This window comes from Dermacentor albipictus, chromosome 7 (assembly GCF_038994185.2).
Source record: "Dermacentor albipictus isolate Rhodes 1998 colony chromosome 7, USDA_Dalb.pri_finalv2, whole genome shotgun sequence".
In the NCBI taxonomy this organism is placed as follows: domain Eukaryota; kingdom Metazoa; phylum Arthropoda; class Arachnida; order Ixodida; family Ixodidae; genus Dermacentor; species Dermacentor albipictus.
The window spans coordinates 71,328,487-71,348,292 of record NC_091827.1 but is presented as its reverse complement, the minus strand read 5'-3'; the positions used below and the strand labels follow the sequence as shown (position 1 = coordinate 71,348,292).

Sequence of the window (19,806 nt, the reverse complement as noted above, 5' to 3'; positions counted from 1 at the left end):
TGCGCCAGAATCACGCCAGTTTCAATCGATTAATAAATTCTTGCAGGCTTTTAAAACGCACGTGTTTAAACTCGGGAGTATTTGCACTTCAACACACACAGGTACTAGAGTTAATGGCTGCTAGTATGATTGTGCCAGATTGCGTTCTGTTCTAGTACACTTTCATGCGCATGCAGCAGACAGAAAAAAGGCATGGAGTTTCATACAATAACTATTAGAGGTAACTCTAGCGCTAGAGTCAACGAAAGCTGCAATGGGGGCAGTTCAGCCAGCACGGGAATTACAGAGAGTACGTGTGTTTGCCTAAACTTCGCCCTTCTGGCTTCAAACGGCGTCGTGACTTTGTAAACTCGTCATTTTCAAGCATAATAAATAAGTAAAGAAACATCATTAAAATTGTCCGATGGTAGGATTCAAACACAGCACCTCTAGCAAAGAAGCCCGATACTGAAACTATTACGCCACAGACGCATGTATGAGGACGCCTCTTCAAAGTTTCATTTATGGAATGAACATGTTTATCCGCTCTCGCTCACAACAAGCAGAATAAACAGCCCTGAACAATTTATCGTGGCCATGCCATTGCCATGAGACACTAGGCATGTTTCAATTTGGCCCACTCGACAAGCTGAACCACTGCAATTAGTAGTGATTGTGCATGTTCGCAGCGTCTTCTGAACTACGAAAAGTATAACTGCTCCGAAATTTACGATAATGAAGACATATAAAGCATAAGAAACAAGGCCACAAGAATGTCTGAATCCACGAACACGAAGATCAAACAAATCCATGCACTTCCCATCATTCCCATGGTGGCTGAACGACCGCAGTGCCAGAATTCCCTCTAGTAATTATTGTATAAAACTCTATTAAAAAAGGTAAGCGATTACAATTACAATTACTCCTTTCAAAAATGTAATTGACTATAGTTACCAATTACTGCCCCACAAAAATAACTGAGCAATTACTAAAATGTGATCGATTACTTTAACGTTACTTTCCTCCTTAGTTTATTAACATTACACAGATACAGTAAAAAGGATGAGCTGGCATGTGGTGGCACAGTGGCTTTGGCGTTGTGCTGATAAGCACCAGGTCACCGGATCAAATCCTGGCCGCGGCAGCTGTATTTTGATGAGGGTAAAAATGCCCGTGCATTGGGTCCCATGTTAATGAATCTTAGGTGGTGAAAATTAATCCGGTGTCCCCCAAGATGGCATGCTTCATAATCATATTGTGATTCTGGCACGTAAAGCTCTCGAATTTAATTTTTAATGAACGAGCTAGCCTGCTTCTTGCAATGTGTCGACTGCATCCCTTCACACGATTCACTAAGAATTGCTTTTCAAAATTTGCTCAAATAATCTTTCCTCGTTTTCTCACGAAAACATCTGTCAGCGACACTGAAAACTTGCTCAATCAGTGTGCTGGAGAAAAGGGCTGTGTTCTAACATACAAACAACTTGCACACAAGGTTGTTGCGATGCTTGGATCTGGGCCACGTATGAAGCGTCATTGTTAATCGAGCTAGGGGAAGGCGCTCCCGATAAGGCCAGTGAAAAACTGAAAAATCGCCCATAGGTGATTCCCTGGGATTAACATCCGAAGTGACCATCGCTATGTAGTAGTGCTGTTTGAATTTGTGCTCTTTACTAGTTAACCACTTACACTTAAACAACTAATTGTAACAGATGCCACCAAATATTCACGTTCCTTAAAAGGGTGGGCAAATCTGTAATGTAATTTAACATAAAGCTGCATATTATACAGCCCCAATAGTACCATTTCTGCATTGCAATTGCGAAAATAGGTGTATGCGAGTCACATATATATCAAACAGATAGAAACATATGCGTCTGTAATGTTGTCTTCCAGTAGATACCTTCCCGTGTTGATATCCCTGAGAATGAAAGAGCAGACACTATTGCTAAAGAAGCTCTCTCAAGGCCACCAACAGGTGGAGCACCGATCAACCAATGTTTCCCAAACGACGTAATTTGCAGCCACTTTGGACCTCACCACATGAGCCGTGCACAGTGCTTGACCCATCGGAGGTCACTCTAGCTGATGGAATAAGAACAAGATCGGCCCGCACTCGAGCGTGGGCATTCGAAAATGGGCGAGGTACCTCTCCGCTGTGCACAGCATGTCAGGAAATTGGTGAAGTGGAACACGTCATGTGGTCCTGCTGGTGCTTAAATACCAAATGGCAAGCTCCACTTGACAACCTGCCAACAAGAGGATTTTCAAACACGTGTGGGACAGATCACATTCCTCGAAAGACCGAGGATAGTCTGCAAGGAGATTTCATGCCTTTTACTCGCATATCTAGATGACACTTAACTCACAGACATGCGGTAACAGATTCCTTAATGGTGAAACAAACAAAGAGGTGGAGCGATTGCTGGCCCAGACTGCCAGACTAACAGCACCTGTAATCAACACCCTAAGCAGCCAACTGCCAAGAACTTCTGTCTGTATCACAGAAACCATAGAATGCATTAAGCAAAAATTAAGTAGCAGCTCTTACCATTCATGAAGGCCGTTTAAAAGCGCTTCCAGGAGAGAAAGAGAGAGAGATGTCCATAAGAGAAAAACTCAGATGTCGGACTTCCAAGAGAGCTATGCAAATGTACCATGTTTTCATCCCTTCAAGCACTGTAGTTCCTGCTAAATTTAAGTAATCAAAGCTGCGTAGCCTGTTAAAACTTGTTTCACTCAAAATGTAATTCATTACATGTAATTGGTTACTGAAAATAGTAACTGAATTGCAGTGAGCGTTACCAAACAAACTAAGTAATTGGCAAATTACAAAAATTACAAAGTAATAAATTAATTGTAATTTGTTGTGTACAAGTGTGGTATGCAGGCAATATGTTGGGGTAAGTGAAGACAGTAGTTTAAGCAATATGTCCAGCAAGGGACGCATTTTATAAAGATCCATTTAATTTTCCATTTCATATTCATTTGTCCAACGCAGTTCGCATAGGTGAGAAAATATGAATGCAGCATGACATTAGTAGTACAGATTAAACAAATTTGCAGTTTCGTCCGAAGGTTAAAGTACTGACAATGACAGCAAAGTTTAGCATTGAGCTTTAACTACTCGGACAGTGTTATACCTATACGCAGGTGGGACTATACGTGGATGCAACATATGCGAGTGTACAAAAATTTCTGGCACACTCTTAAAAGCTTTAACATGCAATGTAGTGTGCGTAATGACAATCTCACAGGAGCCACTGCGCTGCCTGTGAAGAGTGGTGCCAGCGAAATTCCATCACTTTCAGATTGTGAGCGCAAATATTGTATTGCTTTTTTTAATAATCTGAGGGGGTTTAGGAATAAAGGCATGTGCTGTGAATGAAATATTTCATAACTTTTGTTTGCACGCTGCAATTCTCTCAAATTATGAGGAATAATTCAATCAAGAATATAAGATCTAGTTTGAGTGACTTTGACAGTAGAATAGTGTAGCATCTACACTGTATATAGATATAGATAAATGCATACATACAATACATATACCTAAATATGTGCAGAACATTAGGCAAAAATGCATTTGGAGAGTCCATATAATTGCTATTGCAATAAGAGTGCTATGTCCTGCATCAAAAATGTACAATGGGAAGGATCAATGAAAAATATACAGCAGGAACAGAACAAGACATATTTGTGGACTACGGTAAGGAGTAAATTAGAGAAAGCTAAGAAGGTTTATGGAGGAGTGTATCAGCTGTCTGCATGATGCAAAAGTTTGTAGGATTGAAACACCGTGTCGAGAAAAGAATTGACTTTGCATTGGTTTATTATTTAACCAACTTAAGAACACAGCAAGTGGAGGCTACCAACGCAACTACAAGGAGCTCTGTTGCACACTTTAAGCAAGTTTATAGTACAAAAAATACTGAGTTGCAAGATTTTGGTCAGCATATATTCAGCAATTCTATTCACCTGCATGAACTGCACAGTGCTCAGCAATTCAAACGCGATAATCCACCTACATGAGTGGTGAGCAGAGCATGATGGCTTGGGGCCAAATGAAATCATAATGCATCACAAATTCCCTTGCATTCATCATCATAGCAGAACAGATCCACTCAGTGTCCCCAGCACCCACCAATGGTGCAAAAATCACTGGATGCCATGCAGGCCAATTATGATGTTTGAATTGCTGAGCACTGTACATGTTATCTAAAGTCTTGCAAAGCAAGTGACAAATGTCAAAAAATTTATAATTATTGTAAATAAAAAAAAGGAAGAAACAAAGCAAACGAAAGCACGAGGCAAAAGTCAGTGCTCTGTACAAAAACAAATTTGGTTGCTTAAAGGCCACTTCCATCAGTTCATGCACCTAAAACAAAGCTCTTCAACTAATGTAAGTCCGACTGCTCAAGGTAGCATGGCACTCCCATAAGACATGCAACAACAGACTCCATTCCACCTGCTGCAGAAGCAGGAGACACATGGTACAACACTACATCTGATGCAATATGCGGAGCATTGGAGAGATGGCTGTTGTAACTGTTTGGGCCTACTGAAACTTGCTGGGCGCAGCTGCTAATGTGACCGGAGTGCATGAGAGTGCATGCAGAATCGCAGAAAGTGGCTCCTGCTTTATGCACTTGTAAGACTAGGATGCCACCAGAAATTTGGTCAGCAGTGTCTGTAACAAAGCAGGGTTACAGACACCGTTGGGCAGGGTCACTGATACATGGAACTTCCTAGTATGTAAAACAGCAGCACTTTCGAAACAATTTTGTCCAGGGGCTCGTGAGAGCACTTTCTGGCACTACAATGTGCGACTGTTTGCCCAGTGGAAACCCTGATGCAAGGCACGTTCTGCAATGATGGTCTCTCAAAGGCATTTTCAGTCTATGGCTCATGGCACAAAGCCGTTAGCCACGGCAGTGAATTCCCTGTTCCCTATGGCAGACACTGCCAGCACATTACATTCTGTTCAAGTGCGTGGCCTAGCACAAACAAGTTGAGCTGCATCAAGTTCATAAGTGTGCAGAATGCAGGCAGTCATTGCGCCTTTCTTGTGCAATCAAGCAACAGGACATAGGAGCAAAGTTCAAGATCAAGCAAGCAAGTTCAAAATCAAGCCAGTAGGAGCAAAGTTCCATGAGCTTACTGGCACAGGAGTGCTTGACCCGACAATTAAAAAAAGACACAATAAAGTCGTTCCAGTAAACAACCTTTTTACAAGGCACCAAACAGGTCACAAAAGAACACATTTCAGGATGTTCCAGAGAACATAATATAAATGTTTCACTCCCGACCTCATCAGCAGCACCCACTGTTTAGAGGTGGCAGTCCCAGTCCTTGTCAATACACACTGCACGAGAACTCCTCAAAAGCACTTAACAATGCGTGTTGACACGTGTCGGGTGGCATTCATGAACGTTGAGCTCATCAGCTACACTGGTCTGAATGCAACGGTTCATAACTACTTGGCGGACAATCTACACAGCCCTTCTATGCGAGTCGCAGAGAGGTGGGCTGAAGATCATGACATCCAGGCAGCCTTTCAAAGCTTGAATGTAGTCATCGATACAGCGGTACTGTACGCTGCAACTCACACAGTAAATGGTGCAAGTCGTCTGCGCTCTTTGCAGTGTCAGTCACTCGCATAGTAACACACACGTGACCTAGCCACCCATTTCCCTCGTGTTTGCTGCAAGGATGCACTCCAAGGTAGGCTCTAAACTCGGAAGGGACCAGTCAATTGTTCTCGACGGTCTTACACAGTCACCACCAAGACAGTTCCAGGCACTGAGCTTTGAGTGGAGTATCTGCATGTCCGTAGATTCTTAAACTTTGGTCATCTATTTACACGCACCACACATTCGACAGATGCACATTCACTTGGACATGCGCAGGCGTCCTTTCCACTTGTTCGACTCTTGTTCCCTGAGTCGACGTCGCCGAAGCGCTTCTGCGCGCTTCTTGGCTATCTCCTCTGGTGTGCAGCGCTTGACTTGTACAGGCTGGGCTGCAATGTAGGCCAGAAGGACAGACGACCATAGCCATTAGGTGCAAGCAATGCGCAGCAGCACCAGATGCACCAAACATTGCATCAACAATGAAGACTGACATAAACACCTCTTCTGGCTATACCACTGGCTAATTCGTGCTAAAATTTTGCGTGCAAGTGGGATCTCGTGATGCATTTCGCACAATGTCAAGTTTAGCTGCAGTACAGTTTCTTGTTCTGTGAAGAAAAAGCCGAAAATACAAATTGTGTGCAGCCATGCTGATAAAGAAAAGTGGGGGTGGGGGAAAAAAAACATACTAAGTGTGGTGGTGCCGTCTGTCAGCATGAAGGCCAAACTGCTCCTTTTAATTAGAAAATTCTTCAGCGCTGTAACACAGCCAATGATGTGCACTTCAGATTTACCTTGAATGAAACAGGCAATTACTGCATCCAAGCACAGTTTACTAACCCCTTAAGTGCTCTGGACAAGACCAGGTTGTCAACGTTATATGTACTAGTAAACTTTGCTTTGGACAAGCTCAGCTCATGCATGGCAACAGCATTCCCGTTTTTAAAGCAGTCTGGACAAACGGAGGCTGTCCATCTAGCTTTTCTACAACATAAATGGCAGAACTTTGTCAGCGCTCAAAGCCTGCATGTCTGAAATTGTGCTCTTTGGGCACCTCTTGGCAGGATGTTTTGAAAGAAAACCAGGACCTGGTGCAAGCCCTGTGGCAAAGGTCTGTGTGCCATTTCATAGTTCATGGAATTTCACACAGTTCATGAATCGCCTTAGCAGTGCAACAATGGGTAAAAACCTGGCTTTTGTGCTCAAATTTGCTTTCCAGATCAGTCGATTTTGAAGCACTGTAAAATAAATCATTTTCCTCGTTTCCGACCATACTGTGTGTGGCAATGACAAATGTGCATATATTGTTTAGTGAAGAGGTAAATTAGGCTTGGATGCTTAGAATATGAACAGTGCTGCCAACTCTATGGAAATATTATACAGAATTAAGGGCTTTGCACATTGTTTTGGGAAGCAGGAAAAATTGACCAAATCTAGGGAAATTTTGCACTAGGACATTGAAATGGTGTAACTGCTGACATGCTGGCGTGTTCTGATTTCAGTCACTTGCAAATTAGCTTCGCATTAACATGCAAATAACAAGTTTTGGTCGCACAGCAGCACAGCGAACACATTCCACCGAGTAAACAACAGTGTGTGAATGCCTTGGGCCCTTTAAAGAAAGTGCTGCTACTGTGATGTTGCTGTTCGTACCTCCAGCTGGGCTGTCAATGTATGTGCACTCTGAATGAAATACGTACTTATCTGTAACCAGTGAAACAAAAGTATGCTAGAACACCAAACAAAGCAGCACAGGCGAATCTGGGCATAAGCAGACACACGTACCTAGCGCTGAGCAAGGTATGTGTGAATACTTCATTGCTATTCAAAGTTGTTTTGCATCTAGAGCGAAGTTATTACACGAAAGATGGGTGCCGGACCTCCCTTACAGAATGTAATGGTTCCCCAAAAGCAAGACTCGTACAAACACATGACCACTAGGTCTCTGTGCAATGTTGCTCTGCCTATGGGCGATTCGAATTTTAGTATACGTGTGCGTAGTCGGCTGTTTAGCGCCCCAACCGCAGTGTCGTGCTCGGCGCTAGGTATGTGTGTCCACTTATGCCCAGATGTGCCCGTGCTGCTTTGTTTATTGTACCAGCATATATTTGTCTCGCTGTTAGCAGATAAATATTTCATTCGGAGTGCACAACCATCGATAGTTCAGCTAGAGGTATGAATGGCAAAACTGTAGTAGCAATGCTTCATTAATGCTAATGCGAAGACAACTTGCGGTGGCTGAAAGGAAAACACGTTGTCACGTTAGGAGTTTTGTCATTTCAATATCTTTACGTGAACTTTCTCTAGATCAGAACAAATTTCCCTATTTCCCTAGAAAACTCAAAGTACCTAGATATATGAAAATTTCCTTAGCACTGACAGCACTGCTTCAGTCTGAGTGAAATCTTATTGTACTTACACTCAACCTCCTCCAGCCATGACATGACTTCTGGCGTTGCCAGATCCGAGTCATCGTCATCAAAGTCCAAGGCAGCATCCGCAGTCCTCGCCGGAGTCTTGAACTCGGCACTTTGAGGACGTACCGTGCCAGTAGACAGTCGCTCTGAGGGGGACTTTGTGTTCAGACACGGCATCGATGTTGATGCCGTGGAAGCATGAGCCGATGAAGATGAAGGGCCCTTTCTGTGCGGAGAGGCTTTCACCGACTTCGCAGTGCATCTCTCAAGAATCACTCTTGGCTGTTGAAGAGAGTCTGTGTATCCTGGTTTCGGCTGGTTTGTCGCATTCAGCGAAGATGAAAATCCAGGTTTGGTTGTGGAGTTTGAGCTCTGCTTCACCGCTGAAATGGACATCGTTGGACGGAGAGATGCTAGAGGTTGTGGTGGAATGGCCACATTATTACGGCCATTCTTTTGCTGGTCAATTTTCCTAACAGAATCTGTGCCAAGACGGCTGTTAGACACCATCACTCTGGGAGCTTCAATTTTTGAGGGTAGCATAGCGCTAGCCTTCGAAGTGACAGAGGAGACAGCTGTTCCAGTACGTGACGTCGATGTGATGCTGTGAAATGGTGTAATCGTAGATGATGTCGAAGTCTTAGATGAAGGTGCCGCAGTAGCTGCCCCAATTTTGGCATCCAGCTGTTGTTGCTGCTCGTAGGTGCAACAAATTTGGTCGAGGAGCTCATCTTCATCGTCAAAGAGCAATTCTGTTGATGACGATCTTGAGCATACTTGTGTGGATGGTGCCTAAGGCAAGATAAAAAGAACATGTTTTTCTTGAATGCCAGATCTGGTCCGCATACCAGGGACAGCAAAAGTACAAAAACCCTGCAAACAAAGACCATACCTCAGCCAACTTAAATAGTTATCAGCAAGATTTGAACAATATTGATTTTTTTTGCTTCTATAAAAGAACAAACTTGGCAGACTTATGAAACCTTGCAGAATCCCAACTCAATTCCAAGCAAAGCTGTTGGTGCAACTAGTCAACCCCATCTTCCTTTCACCTCGAGCCTCTCTGAAGAATAGGCAGTGGCTTACGCAAGCACATTAGCAAACTTAACAATTTTTTACAATGCATCTAATTGACTCTTACATTTATGACTTTGTTACACATTACCCTCATCACCCAAACATTAACTCTTTTTAGCAAGTTCCGCTCTACATTTTTAAAGTCTAACCTATGACATTGCTTCTTCTTATATTCCTTTTATTAATCTTACTATAATGTGAAAAGGAGTAGCTGTTGCCATTACTAGGTGACTGACCCCCGTATTCAGAAATGCAACTTAAGTTGAAGCCCGTGCTTGACTTGACTTGAGTGACGCTTATCGGGAACGCGCCGACTGAAACGCAGTGAGCGTCTTTGGGCACGTTAACGCCAGGCGTCATCTAAATCAAGTCAAGCATGGGCTTCGACTTAAGTTGCATTTCTGCATACGGGGGTAAGTCTCATTCTTTTATTGTCACTTCAACAACAACAACAACAAGAAAAAGAAGAGGAAGAAGAAGAAAAAGAAAGGACACCAACATGTAGCTGAATTTTCAGCGTTGTATGACCATTGGTTTCTCGTATAGCTGCAGATATTTATAATGCTGGACGTTTGGTGCAGAAAATTCCAGTGTTCGCATAGGTTAGGTTAAGTCCCAATAACAGCTCTATTTTAAAAGGAAAAAAAAAATTGGCAGTTTCGCCCAAAGGTTGAAGCACCGACAGTGATAGCAAGGTTTAGCATTCTGCTCAAACTCCTCGGATGGTGTTCTAACTATATCCGTGTTCGACTAACGCAGACGTGGAATACGCCAGTGTGGCAAATTTTCTGGGTCCCCTAAAAACTTGACACGCCGTGCTGGGTTTGCAGTGGCATCACAAAGAAGCTGCTTTGTTGCCCATAAAGGGCCACACAAGTAAAATCACATCGCTTTCAGGTTTGAGCACCAATACTGCGATTCACTTTTATTATTTAATAGCCAGAGAAGAACTAAAATAAAAGCCATGTGCTGCAAATGCTACGTTTCATTACCTTTGTTTGCGGGGTGCCCTTCTTGAAATTCTGAGGGATAATTCAGTCAAGAACTTATTAACTGGTCTGAGCATCTTTGGCAGTTGAATAGTACTACACGATCACCTGGCATGAACGGCATGCATAAACATATTGTATTTACTGAAATCTAACGCGCAGTTTTTTTCAGATAAAACGGGTCCAGAAATTGCGTGCGCGTTAGAATCGAGTAAGACCCTAAATCTGCCTTACCATATCGCCACTGGTATATTAGAATGGCGGCGTCGTACGCGTTTCAAGCCTAGCTGCGGTAGCTTCCTCCATATGCTGTAGCATGTGTGCATAGGCAATGGTCCACCGTCCGTCTTCCCGTTTTCTGCGTTTGCTCTGTCAGCATGGAAGTGCCGACTGCGAAGACACGGTGAGTTCACCACGATGCCATAATTAAGAAGAAAGTGATTACGTGTGCAGAGGTGGACGGAAATCAGGTCGCATCATGGGCGTTCGGAGCTCCCGAAACTTGCATGCAGGACTGGGACTGGCGCAAGCAGGAGAGGCATTCTACTCTGACGGCTGCTGCGTAAGGCACAGCCGTGCGGCTCATATTTTGGAAGCGATTTGCGATGGAGACGGGGTCGACACACCTAGGCGCACTGCACTGTGTTCTCGTCGATTAGTTCGCGTTGAAGCGGGAGGCCGCACAAAGGTCAATTCGCTCGCTCCTGGTACTGCACTTCCGCCCTCCAGCATTTTGATAAACAGTTTCCGCGGTCATTGAATGAGATGTGTTCATGTTTGTTTGAGCGCACAGGACACCATGCTTGTTAATTTAGTTAGTAAGCGAATGTTTAAAAGTTTATAATGCTGATAAAACTACTATCCTTACTTTTCTACTGATTTGCTATTGCAATCAATGCTTCGTCTTTCGGGCAAAAGTGCGAGAGAGAAATAACTTTTATTTATATAGCCGGCAGATTCGTGGGGGGGCCAACCCCGCCTAGATGGCGGCCAGAAGCCCTTGAGCTCTAGCGGCATCCTCGGCCTGCTGGACAGCCAAAAGTTGGTCTTCGGGGGCCGAGCTGAGCAACACGGTCTCCCACTGCTTCCGGTCCTGAATTTTTCGGCCCTGTCGTGGCGCCCGAGGGCAGGCCCAGATAATGTGATCCAGGTCCGCCCTTTCTTGACAAAGTTTACAATTGGCCGAATATTGGTCTGGGTAATAATGATTATAAGACACCGGGTTCGGATATGTATTTGTTTGAAGGAGGCGCCATGCCACCGCCTGCTGCTTGTTAAGTGATGGGTGTGCGGGAGGAAAACGCACCCTTCCCAATCTGTAATGATTAGTAATATCCCTGTAGCCAACCATCCGGTCCCCTGTCAGCCCCAACCGCGGCGCCCCGGTGGCTCGGTCTGTGAGTCCTCGAGCCACGGTGCCGGCCGCCTCATTGCCAGGGAGAGAGGAGTGCGCAGGTGCCCAGATGATATGGACCACCCGCTCACCGCGAAAGTTTGCCAGGATACGTTGTGATTCCGGCGAGATGCGTCCCTTTGCGTAATTTAAAATGGCGGTTTTAGAATCACTGACTATTATCGTGGCCAGTGTGGAAGCCATTGCGAGAGCAATGGCCGATTCCTCAGCCACCTCGGCTCTGTTAGTTTTAATAGATCCGCTGACCTTACGCTCACCTTGCGAGTTCACTGCAACGATACACATATTCTGAGTAGTCGTGTACTCTGCCGCGTCGACGTACACCACGTCCTGAGAGCGTTGGAATCTCCTCTGTATAGCTCTTGCCCTTTCCTCCCGCCTTTCCCTGTGGTGTTCAGGATGCATGTTTTTGGGTAACGGTGGGATAATAAGCTGCTTTCTTATGTCGCAAAAGTGCGACTTTTTTTATTTATCTTGACTTTAGTGTATTGGAAGTAAATGTTCGTTTTTCCAAATGAAAGAAAGCTGTATTTCTGTATAAAAGAATGAGGTGCGCAGTAATATAAAGGACTTTTCCTTTTTTAGGTCACGGCATACGGGTGCGCATTACAATCGAGGCCGTTTTTTGCTCACCCCCTCCCCCATCCGCCTTTCTTTTGGTCATAGAAAACAGGTGTGCGTTAGAATCGCGTAAATACAGTATAGCATAAATATAGTACCTAAATATATGCAGAACCTTACACCGATGGCAAAGGTTCGACTGGAGTGACCATATAATTACAATAAAAAAGTTTTTTTTTTTTTTTTAGAGTAGACTAACACATGAGATTCAGTTGCCAATTCACTCTGTGATTGAATGAGAGTTTGCTCACACGCAAAACATAGCGCTTCACATTGGAGCGTCCCCCAATGCTCGTTGCAGGAAACATGGTTTGCCATCACTTAACACTTTCCTGCCCATGGGAAAAGCACCAGTTCTCGGGTAGTCTGGTAAATACATTTCTTTGCTATCACAGAGCACGCTTTATAGTAAAATCAAATTGAAGAGTAAGAAATTCTCTTACCGGCATTACTACAGTCACAAACAACATGTTTACTGAAAAGAAACTATGCAAAAACAAAAATCTAAACAAATATTTTGTTGTAATAAGAAAAAATTTATGTAAAAGCGTCATTGTTGCTTTGCACAGAAAGACCTTTAAAAAATTTTGAATATGCATTTCGAATGCAAAGGGCTTGTGCACTACTCCAGCAAACACCATCTTTCTATGCAAAATATTTTGTGAGACATAAAAGAAAACATTAACTCTAGTGACTAGCTTTAGCGCGATGCCAAGGTCAACTACCGGCTGTCTTACCATGCGAAACTTGACTCCCTGCGCGGCCACCGGCAAATAATACCGACCAAAGGTTGTTAACTACCTGCACATAAAAACTGTGACCTTTATAACACGCAGGATATCTTTAGATCAGCACACGGCAGCTTTGAAATGGTTCGGTGAAGAAAGAAAAACTGCGTAGCGAAATTTGACGAACCGAAGCTGTCTTCCGTGTCAGTGCTGCTTTCAAAATCCAAAAACTCGCGTGCAGATGCATTGGAATCGGTAGAAATGCGATGTTTCCACGCATGAGCAGCAAGCGGCACCAACGCTATCTTGGAAAGTATGAGTGCTCATTGTGCAGACTCTGCCCTTCCTTGGAGGTGCTTTAAGAATCTACGCGCTGCAGGAAAAGAATACCAATAACCGAAAATAACTAAAGAGTTCCTGAACAACCCAATAAATGGAGCCAGCTGTCAGAAAGCACTTGGAAAGCGGCAAAATACGAATTTGCAGCTGTCGATAATGGGCTATTGATGGTGATAGACGCGTACAGGAAAGCACTAACCAGGTTGCATTTGTCTGCAGAATGAATCAGCAGTTTGGCCCATCACAGGGATCTACCTTTACAAGTTAACTCACCTGTTCAGCAGTCTTTACAGATTCAGCAGTCTTTACAGGTTCAGCAGGCTTTACAGGTTCAGCAGGCTTTACAGGTTCAACACACTTCAGCAGCTCATCAGGGTTCACAGGTTCGGCATGGTTCACCAGTTCAGCAGGCCTCTTGGTCTTAGCTGATGATGGGCGCAGTGGAGAGGGCGTACGGTTGTGTGAGAGTGCAGAGAGCCGTGGTGACTTGCGGATGGCACTCGTGTTCCATTTCGGAGTGGAACGGCCCTCCTGACGTAGCAGTGGTGATGCGGAGGGTGGTGTCTTGCGCATTGTGGGCGAGCGGGCACTGGCAAGGTGAACGGCACTGCGGCTAACACTCAGAGGTTGTGCTCCATTCGCTCGCGTCGGTGTTTTGGCACACTTTCTGCGGAATGCAAAAAAAAAAATTTAAGTAACGCTACGAAGTCATGGTTTCTTAGAACCTTCAGTTATACCATAAAACACAATAATGGGGAAGTGTGAATATTTGAAACCTTCTAATAACAATTTGAATGATGTCCTATTCGATTCAGTCTTTGAATCGAATAGTCACGATATGTAAATGCAAATATTTTACAAATATTCAATTTGCAAATGCAAGTATTTCAAAATGTCAACTGCGCCTAAATAAGCATAAAATTGGAGCAGAAATATGGTCGATTTCCACCCCCGCAGGCATGGTATAGCCATAAAGGATAAAAAGTTGCGCAGCAGGGCAGCGTACATCACTTAAGTAGTCATACTTTATAGACTGTACAGTGATCATTCGCATTCTCTGCAGAGTGCTATCAGAAGAAACTACTTATATGCTTCTAATGCTCCATTTGTGATTTTTATAAACAACGCTTCATAACATACCATGTAATGACAGAAACATGCTAACTTTAAGAAAACTAGTATATGAACATCATTTGATATAAATTCTTGTAACGGCTAGTCATTGTACGAAGACTATTCTAAAAGTATTCAATACCCGACTCGATTCGATTTGCTTCTGGCACTATTTGATTCATATTTGATTCATTCTGAAAAATCACTATTCACGTACCACTACAGAATATCCTTTCTGGTTGTGCTGGTACTATCACAACATGCAGTCTCCTTGACACAAAGACTCTTAATCTCTTATATTAAGTCTCAATGTTGATTGCAATGAACGAGAAGAAAGGGCATTAACCGAGGGGCCTGATTTTTGTTAATCATAATATAAGAAGCCAACAAACAAAGGCACCAAGGACAACAAAGGGGAAATTACTTGTAATGACTAATTGAAAAAAAAAGAAATTATAAATTATTGGAGGTGAACGTGGATGAAAAATAACTTGCCACAGATGCGGAACGATTTCCCCTGTGTTGTCCTTCGTGTCTTTGTTTGTTGGCTTCTTAATTAATATTAATTGCAACTAACTTTGAGCGCTTTACTCATATTCAGCATCAGCCTCACTATATGGTGAAGAGAAAATGCAGTACCGCACACTGTGGAAATCGATGTTACGCAAAGCATCTTGCAGGTAGCTGACTATCCAGCGTTGTTTAGGATTCATTCAGGATTTAGGATTCATTGTGGACCAACATGCTTGTGCAAAGCAAGCAGTTGTGTGTGCAATGCGAGTGTGTTTAATGTGCGACAACAGCAGCAAGACGACCGCAACAATAACATCATGGCAATGGCACGACACATCTTTTTCTAAAACTTTGGTGACGAAATGTTACAGCCTGTTGCATTATGATCTGGGCCAATCTTGAAAGCCATGCAATGTCACACAGTGTCTACATAGCCTTAACTGCTACAGAGAAAGGACTGGGTAGAGTGAGCCAATCCCGGAAGGGGAACAGTCTAACACAGCATCTCAAAGAGCCAGTCGTCATGAGGTAACAATGAGAAAAACTGGCCTGCTCCTAGTTCTTTAAGCAGCTTCTGCAATACGACACAAATAAAAGACACTGGCAAGTCTGTAGCCAAATGGAAACTGATGCATGCAGACACATTCTCCCTCATGCTATGGAATGTAAAGCATGCTCCCGTCATTTCAAAGAGCCAGTTGGAAATGGCATGAGATGAGTGTACAGTCGACTTCCATTAATTTGGCTCCGAATGGACCAGATGAATCGATTGAATTATCCGGTAGGTCGAATTAAACAAGATCCAGAAAAAATGCCATAACATTGCAGATTCATTGGGCTGATTTTGCCTTATTCTAACATGTGCACTCTAAAAAAAGTTTACACTCTTTGGGTTGTATTTTGTCCCCAAACAATAATTGTCATCTGTCTTGCCCGCATTTCCTTTCCTTAACACTGCGAGCTTGATACTTCCTAGGCATGAACGGCTTGCGTGTTATCAGATTCGCACAGCATTCCCAACAAGAAAGCAGTGAGCACCGAGTTTTCAAGAGAGGAAATGCAAGCAAGGCAGATGATTATTGTTTGGGGACAAGATAAGCCCCAAAGGGTGTAAACTTTTTGAGTGTACCTCACTTTCTATACATCCAAAGGATAAAACTAACGTAGGAACGACATTAAAGCTCGTAAACATAGTAGAAATCTAACATGCACTCGATTTTTTAGCAAGAAATATTGTTGCGCAAAGGCAGCCGGTTTTCCCAGAATCAGCTTCACAACTATGTTTTTTTTTTTTTAATCTGCTCCACCACAATACAGTCATGTTATACAGTAACGCATATGACCATTGCGAAGGTGGTTTTGATTTCTTGCCTGATCGCACTGTGCAGGCACTTTTTGGCCCAATTTTCCTCTCAAAAAAGAAAGAAAGAAAGAAAGAAAGAAAGATAGAAAGAAAGAAAGAAAGACATGCATTAGAATCACGTAAATGCCATAATCAGACATTGTCAGCTACGGTTATTGCTTGAAAATCTTCCTAGGCCAGGCCGAAAATAGGCGTTTTCCACGAGAGATGACACGTGTTTTAATGCATTCATTGTCCCCTAAGCTCCACTCAGACAGACGTTGCCACTAATGGGATCACTATCAGGGTCACTACAGGGGTGAAGTGCATGCGTAGTTGCTGGTCAAGTTCGAATCATCCAGCAAAGGCCAATTTTAGGACTGAAATGACGAACGCTTGAGCCGACACAAATGCATGGGTGTCGGCCAGGATTTTCGGGCTGGTTTGAATTACAAAAAAATCGAATTAACCAGAGTTGAATTAACGGACGTCTACTGCATAAGTGCAATTGTGGCCTGATGGTTAAAGCACCAGGCTCTGCTGTGCTGGAAGACAGAGGTTCGATCCCACCATTGCAGACAAATTTCTTTTTTTACTGAAGAGGCCCAAAGTAAGGTGAGGTGGGAACCTACCCATCGCCAAGTGCCTGGATTGAGCCGACAAAGGCTTTGCAAAGCTGGGCCCACGACTGCCACTAGGGGTCATGTCCATGCCCCTGTGGCAACGTGCAGCTGGGAGCTAGACGCACTCACCACTGAGTTATCATGTAACACTTACACTTGGCGAATTGTGCAGTGTTTTGTTCACCACAGAGATGGTGAGAGTGGTGTCGTCCCTGGTTGTTTTAGATGACTCTATTGAACCAGAGAACTACTAGGGGCTGCAGCTGTCATGTTTTGCCTTTTGGCGGCTTTGTCATGACAAAATGAAATACTGGAGTTGGGCTTTCCGGTTCAAGTCCATAAGGCAGTCCAGTACTTGCTTTCGCTCCGGCGTGGAGTGAACCCACTCGTGGAACGAATGCGGTCGCTGCTTCCATAGGGAGGTCTTCAATTATCCACTACCAAATATCACCAAGGCCCGAGCACTGCCATATAAGGTGCTCCAGCCTTGCCTGTTCTACTGGGACTGGGTACCAGGGGCATGTCTCATCTGGATGTGTGCATAATTGTGTCTCGGGTTTTGTCTGCAGTAACTGTCGCAGTGTGCCGCTGCTGGCTGGCATGGGTGTGCACCTTCGTGTTCCTGCTGCTGACGCACAGTGAAATCCTAAAGATTTGAAATCTCCTAACTTGAACTGACGGATAATTCGGATTTGTCCGTTGATCCCGGTAAAGTCTTGTATTTGAATACACAAAAACTGCCACGAATTCGAAAACTGAAAACCATGCAATGGTTATTTCGAACAAAATCTCTCACTCCCATGCACCACTTTTCGGACAAACACGAGCCAAAGGAGACGGTTCGGTGCGTCACCAGCTACCTTAATACTGCATGCCGTAAGAATGACGAGGAAAGTTGTGCAGAAAGCCAAGAGAACTCGAGCAAGCAGAGCAGTATGCGCTCTCCTTCCTCATCCCGCCTCAAGGGACACTAAAGGCAAATATTAAGTCAAGCTAAAGTGATAGATTAGTGCTCGAGAATCTCTAAGGCGTCAATACTATCGCAAACAGAGCCTTAGTAATCCGAGAAATTAAGGTCAATGCAGGACACGATTAGAGACTTCCCCGGGACATTCAGGTACTTGCCTGATGACGAAGGCACGCCTCATTTACATTCTGTCACTAGTACTCAACCACTCATTATAAAAAAACATTGTATTGCATTATAAGCCGAAAGAAAATGCTCCTGGTCAAGTTTTATATCATTTTTAGAAAAAAAATATCTCACTGACACCTTTGACAACGACACGGGCAGTCGAAAAGTTTCGTTTTCACTCGACCCTGCGCCGCCTACACTTCCACGTTTTAGTAGTTTCTTTATCACATAGTACTGTGCTGGTTTTGCTGGATTGCGAAACTCGCACAGACTGCAAGTAGCAGATAATTCCACTTCGATATGATGTCACGAGATGCCTGAACCGTCCCCGCAACTTGACCAAAAGCCGCTGCAGCAGCGAATCCACCGCTCAAGTCTTGACTTGGTTTCTCCATGGCCGCGCATTTGCATTTTGTACAGAAAACCGTGCCGCCATCTGTCGGGTGCCGTTTTACTCACCGATGGCAGCAAAGTGCTGTGATAGAGTATGCAACGTCACCACTCCCTTTTTGGGTGGCAGGAGGTTTGAAATGGGATAAAAATATTCTAACCATTCAGACGCAATTTTCTAGTAAACTAAATCTTTTATTGACACGAAACAAGCGTTGAGGTTTCTGGAATCGTATTTAAACAGTCGATGACTTAGTATTTGCCTTTAGCATCCCTTTAAAAGGAACAGGAAAGAGCCTCAGCATGCGCTTGATCACATCACCACGCGCTCCCCTCCTAGCGCCGGAGTACGATAGCTCACCTTCGCACATTTTCCTTCGCACCAATAGCTAACAGCATGCAAGGGGCGATCTTAGTGCACTTGGAGTTTATAAGGGACCGAGGCTTCTTCTGACGCATGTCGCGAGCTCATGGAGGAAACATACACAAGGCTTCTTCAATGCGAGCTCAGTGACAGTTTTAATTTTCCAAACTGTACCATACATTTGATCAGGTGCAATATTTAGAGGACTTTTTCTAGTTCCAACTCAGTTTTATTCAAATAAATTTCCAGTCCCCTAGGAGTTCAAATTAAGGAGATTCTACATGCTACCTCAGAGGCTACAGAGACAGTATAGTAGCAGACAAAGACAACATCGTGCACACTGTGAAGTATGATGATGTGTGGTGTTTTATGATGCAAGGGCCAGGTATGGTCAAAGAGCGCCACGACAAATGGTAATGTTATCAATGAATTGTGGATGACGTGGACAATGAATTCCTTATGGTAGATGTGACATGGCTGTAAAATGGCCTGAAACTTGTCGTTGTAAATGGCGTACAATATATAGGTACTAAAATAATGACACTGACTAGTTAGCGATGTGGGCTACGGCAATTGGGTTTCATTAAAAACGTGATACAACGAAACATAACCATGATACTAGAACTTCAAGAAAGCCCTTGATTACAACGGCTGTTAATCGAGTGCCAAAAATTACCTGACCAAATGATTTCCAGAGTGTGTATTTCAGCTAAAAACTCTAAGACTATCTTCAGGTTCAAAGCAGTTCATTGCTAAGAAAAAATGCCGGGTGAAGAGGTATATTTTCACGATATGCAGAAGGGACGTACGTTTTCGTCTCTGCCTCTATTGCAGGGCATTGAATAAGAACATGGAGGACTGCGAGATTATTGCCGCACTTGCTACAAGTCGGAGGATCCTTCCCAGTCAAGAGGTAAGACTGAGTACCGTAACTACACATTTCAAAGTACTAGCAGTCACCCTTGAGAAGATGACAGCGCCTGCCATGAGATGCAGCCGATGCCACAGTAAATTAGCTCAGAGCAGAAGGAATTACTAAAGGCTTACTTTTTTTTCTTATTATTTACAACTTTAATGGAGAAGTGTACAATAAAGATGCCATGGTGGGGTCAATATACATCTTTCACCACCA

At 43.7% G+C, this 19,806-nt stretch overlaps 1 protein-coding gene across 4 annotated transcripts in view; it reads right to left on the bottom strand.

The window, feature by feature from the left end:
- Positions 1-3,529: 3,529 nt before the first annotated feature.
- LOC135919762 (uncharacterized) overlaps positions 3,530-19,806 on the bottom strand; it is a 30,594-nt gene continuing 14,317 nt past the window's right edge. For 2 of the 4 annotated variants that reach the window (XM_065453642.1, XM_065453641.2), the window contains exons 7-9: positions 13,468-13,861; positions 8,029-8,818; positions 3,530-5,998 (exon numbers count right to left, since the gene is read on the bottom strand). In XM_065453642.1, coding sequence (XP_065309714.1) covers positions 5,868-5,998; positions 8,029-8,818; positions 13,468-13,861 — 1,315 coding nt within the window. In that variant the 3' untranslated portion in view covers positions 3,530-5,867. The remainder of the gene's footprint in view (positions 5,999-8,028; positions 8,819-13,467; positions 13,862-19,806) is intronic. The other 2 variants (XM_065453643.2, XM_065453644.2) reach the window with 1 other exon arrangement.